The sequence below is a fragment of the Pundamilia nyererei genome, unplaced genomic scaffold (genome assembly GCF_000239375.1).
Source record: "Pundamilia nyererei isolate P.nyererei 1_Seehausen unplaced genomic scaffold, PunNye1.0 scaffold00578, whole genome shotgun sequence".
NCBI lineage: Eukaryota > Metazoa > Chordata > Actinopteri > Cichliformes > Cichlidae > Pundamilia > Pundamilia nyererei.
Genome location: NW_005187979.1, coordinates 100328 through 105043, shown reverse-complemented (window position 1 = coordinate 105043; position 4716 = coordinate 100328). Strand labels below are relative to the sequence as shown.

The 4716-nt window shown below is 37.4% G+C and overlaps 1 protein-coding gene across 1 annotated transcript; it reads left to right on the top strand.

Moving 5' to 3' along the window:
- The first annotated feature begins 1286 nt into the window (after positions 1–1286).
- On the top strand, positions 1287–2213 carry LOC102216019 (olfactory receptor 2T11-like). Its single transcript, XM_005754517.1, has one exon. It carries the CDS (start codon positions 1287–1289, stop codon positions 2211–2213), a length of 927 nt encoding a protein of 308 aa, XP_005754574.1.
- The last annotated feature ends 2503 nt before the right edge of the window (positions 2214–4716 follow it).

The following is a 4716-nucleotide window of genomic DNA, read 5'->3' as shown; positions in this document are numbered from 1 at the left end:
CGAGGAAACAGTCACCTGAGAGCCAACAGAGCCCCTAACCGGACATGACCGCTACCCCGGGTTGAGCCCCCCAAGGAAGAAGAGAAGAAGAAAGGAAGAAGAGCCCCCCCACCTGCTGTGTCTGAGGGACTAGTCTTGCTGGTTTTTTGCGACGAGATCTCCCTGGAGTGTTAACCTTATCCGGGTAATCCGGGGAGTTGCAGGGGTTTTTGCTTCAGGCTGAGTTGGCTTCTGGGTGCTCGTCCCACATGTTTTATCCCTGGTTTCCCTGCACCTCCTCCTGAAGCACATGGGGAGTTCTAAATTGTCTAAATCTCAAACGTGCGTATTGTGGGGTGGAAGATCAGAATGCTACTATTAACCAATCTCCTAGCTTACTCACCTTTTTTTTTGTAACCTGAACGTATGTCCCTCGAGCCTATAACAGGTAATCTAAACTGCTGGCCCCAAGTATAATATCTACAATATCTTAATCTAGGGCTTATATATCAAAAATCTTAGATCTACGGCCTTCCAGTTCAGAATTAGCACAGGTTCACTCAGATTCACGCTCACTGATCTACTAGGTTTGGGAAGGAGATTAGCAGTGGCAGACTCTGTAAGAGTAAAGAAGACCTCCAACCCACACAACACACTGTACCATAGTCTCTGAGAGATATGTAAAGATCTACTGTATGTAAATATCCACAATGCGCAACTATATTTAAAAAAAGTTATTTAATTCTGGCCTTGCTTGTTCTGCTTCCCTTGCTTTATTTATTATTTAAAACTACAAAACATACAGATCTTATTATGGAATAAAATTTGAAAAACAAAATTGGAAATAAGTTATTTGACTCAATTTTGTGAAAAGAAATCTTTTGTTAACCATCCGTGTGACTACTTGTCTCATATCTTTGTATATTGTTATATAATATTTTCATCATAATTATGTTCTCAAGAATATAAGATTGGATGAAGAGTTGAATGTTACTGGTATAATATTTTTTATTATCTTACCAAAATTTGCAGAAACACTAACAAATCCCAGAGATTTAAGCCTACAGTGTTTGATTAACATGTTTGCACGACAGCAGTAAAGTTTTCTTAATAAGATCCACAGAGATTAAAAACACTCATAAGACCATTCAACTGATCGCAACCATTTACATTCACAGATGTGGACTGAGATAGAGGACTTTCTGGTATCTCATACGTATAAAATTGATATAGTCTTCTCTTGATTTCTCAGTCTGTTTATACAGTCTGTCATATTGCTTGTGGATTTAAATTGTTTGAATATAGCAATGGATGATGAATTAAATATAACACATATAACCATTGATGGTTATGTTGATCTTAAGAGATTCGGATATCTATATTTTTTAATTATGGTTGCACTTTATGTTTTAATAATTATAAGTAATTCAGTGATTGTCTTCCTAATCTGCATTCATCACAATCTCCATGAACCCATGTACATTTTTATTGCAGCTTTGTCAGTGAACTCTGTTCTCCTGAGCACTGTGACCTACCCAAAACTCTTTGTTGATGTGTTATCTGAAAAACAGATTATTTCTATTTCAGCATGTCGATTTCAGCACTTCATGTGTTACTCAATAGCTGGTTCTGATTTCTTACTGTTATCAGCAATGGCATTTGACAGATATGTGTCTATATGTAAGCCTTTAAAGTATCCAGTCATCATGAGACAAACAACCATCAATATTTTGCTATTCTTATCTTGGTTTGTGCCTGGTCTTCAAATTGCAGTGTTGCATACATTAGTTCTTAATAATAAACTATGTAATTTCACTTTGAAAGGAATCCTTTGCAATAATTCATTGTGGAAACTTTACTGTGAGAGCCCACGAGCAACATTAATTTATGGTTTAGTTGTGATGCTAAGTGTTGTTATTTTTCCTGTGTTTTTCATACTTTTCACCTATGCAAAGATTTTTCTAATAACCTACAGAAGCAGTAGAGCTATCCAGAAAAAGGCAGCAGAGACCTGCTTACCTCACCTGTTTGTTTTAAGCATTTTTACTACTTTGTGTGCATATGATGTCATTATAGGTCGATTAGAACTAGATTTTCCAAAAACTGCACAATTAATAATGACTTTGCAAGTGATTTTTTATAACCCTCTCTTAAATCCGTTCATATATGGTCTGAAAATGAAAGAAATCTCTAAACACCTAAAAAGGTTGTTTTGTCATGTCAGGTGTAGCTAAGTTATAATAATTTCTCATGTCATTGTGAGACAGTAAAAAGTGACTTTTCTATTTTTCCATCTTGTATTCTATCAAAATTTGGTAGTACTCTTCTGCTAACAGTGATTTTAATTACAGTAGTTTCCTAATGCCTCAGTGTAAAGATGATGTAGAGAGACTTATAAAAAAACTGTTGGGGTGAGGATTACTAGAGTTTAAATTCTTTTTAGCAACAATTAAAATGTTTTTTTTTATGTCTGATCAAAATTTTACTGATTTACAACAGGGTTCGGGAGCGGGAGTGAGGGTACAGACATATTCAGCATCATTATAAACTGCAATAACAATGCAACTTTGGCAACAAAGCAAAGAAGAATAGAAGAAAAAAAACAGAGGAAGAACAAATAATAATACGTACACAAAGTTACAATAAGTTATTGCCTCTGCCAACACATAATGTTGGATGGGAAGATTTTCCAGGCTTTGACAGATGTGGGTCGAGCCTTATTAAATCTTGCAATGGTATGTTTGAAATTAACAATACAGCGAAGACATTGTACCCAGAATGATTTCATACAAATGTCAGGACTGAACCAGTGCTTTGTAATTGTCTTTTTTACGGATGTGAATCCAGCAAACAGCATTTTGCATTGGATTTGTTTGAATAAGATGTCAGAGGTATCATTAAGGAGGCAAAGACCAGGATTAGAAAACTTAAATCTGATGTACTTAAAAAACTTTAGTACATCAGATAACACAAAGTTTACATAGACCCAAAAGTCAGATATACCTGGACTGTTCCAAAGTATGTGTAGAAATGTGGCTGGTGATGAATTGTTGCATATGTGACAGTAATATGTAGCCTGTAGTTTCATCTGAAAACTCTTACAGGGTGTAATAAATGTATTGTGGATGGTTTTGAAATGAATTAGTTCATAAGCAAAGTTCTGTGGATCAGGGAAATTATTTTACTGCTATTGTTAAATAATCATCATCATTACCATTGCATTAATAATATAATTTACAGTATTGATATTGCATTCAGATGTTTAAACAGTGTGTGTGTCTTTCAGAAAGACTAAGTTGCAGGCTGACAGGCAGTTGCAGGCTTTGCAGAACTGAAACCGAAAGTAGTCTAAGTGAAGGTTATTTTGAGGATTACAAGTGAGGATGAGCCTCGGTTCTGGTAAAAGGTCAGAAGTGCAACGGGTGAATTGAGAGAGCATTTGAGGACGACATAGACACACACACACACTTAGTTAAAGAGAATCATTTATAGGTGGAAGTTTAATCATGTTTCGCTTGGGGTTGCAAAAAGAGCAATTTGTCGCAGAACTGCTGCTGAGGTGTCAAGATGACAAGCGAGCATCCGGCAGTGACAGGATGTACCTGCCATGAAGATAGAAGACAACGTTCTTTTAAACTGTGTTAAAAGTCATTGTGGTTTTGATTTGACGTATGTATATATTCTGTCTGTGACGTATGAAGGGGCGTCGTTAATTCAAACCCTGATGCTATAAAAATCTGTGTATGCTTTGATTAAGTCAAAGATCAATCCCTGTCTGCGTACAGACTGGTCTTCCCACACGTGTATTCATTAAAATCAATTGTTTGACCAAGCTCTTCTGGACCAATGGTTGTTTGTACTCTCCTTCCTCAATATGTGAACCTTAACATTTGGGGGCTTCGTCCGGTGGTTGAGGAGGGAGAGAATTGGAGGTGTAGACAGTGAAATTTGGTGGTCCGTTGTGGTCAGACAGGCAGGCGTGACCCGGAAACCAAACTGAGGGGACAGGCGCCTTTATAAAAGAGGTAGGCACAGGCCTGTTGATTTTATCCGAAGTGTGCTGAATTGGATGATAAAATTAAATGTCTATTCAGTAAAAGTTGCTGGTAAATGTCTGCTTTGATTTTGATGAGAATCTCATGACAGTACTGAGGATTTAAAGCAGTTGGACTGATGAAAATGATTGAATACGGTTGGACCGTAAAAAGCAGTTGGACTGCTGAAAATGATTGAATGCGGTTGGACCGCTAAAAGGATTTAATACGGTTGGACCGTGGAAAGCAGTTGGACTGCTCAATGATTTTAGTATGTTAGGGAATTTAGTTATTTTTTGGTTATAAGGTTGGACCTGCTTCAGTCTTACACTTTGTTGGGTGTTTTACTGTTGTTCCAAAGTATTATAAATTACTCAAGAACGCCAGTTGGACTGGTTAGAAGCGCATAGTCCGGAGTTTACGCTCCCTCCTTGTCGTTGACCCGCGACATTGACCTCTCGGCGAAGAGGGTTAGTTCAGTGTGGCTTAACTGTGGGGTACAGGGCATCCTGGAATAAGCTAGTGGTTGGACCACTTTACCGTTTGTAACAGTAATCTGCGCTTTTTTGGGCAGCAAAGGTTGGACCTTGGGAGTTGGACACTCTTAAGTTGAGTTAGGGATTTTAGAGATGAGGCCAGAAACTGTTGGACAGATACTGGTTAATTGATCACAAAAAAGTTGGACTTTTTTTTTTTTTTTTTT

Coding starts and splice junctions, on each gene's coding strand:
- LOC102216019 (XM_005754517.1), top strand. CDS start 1,287: ATGGATGATGAATTAAATATAACACATATAACCATTGATGGTTATGTT.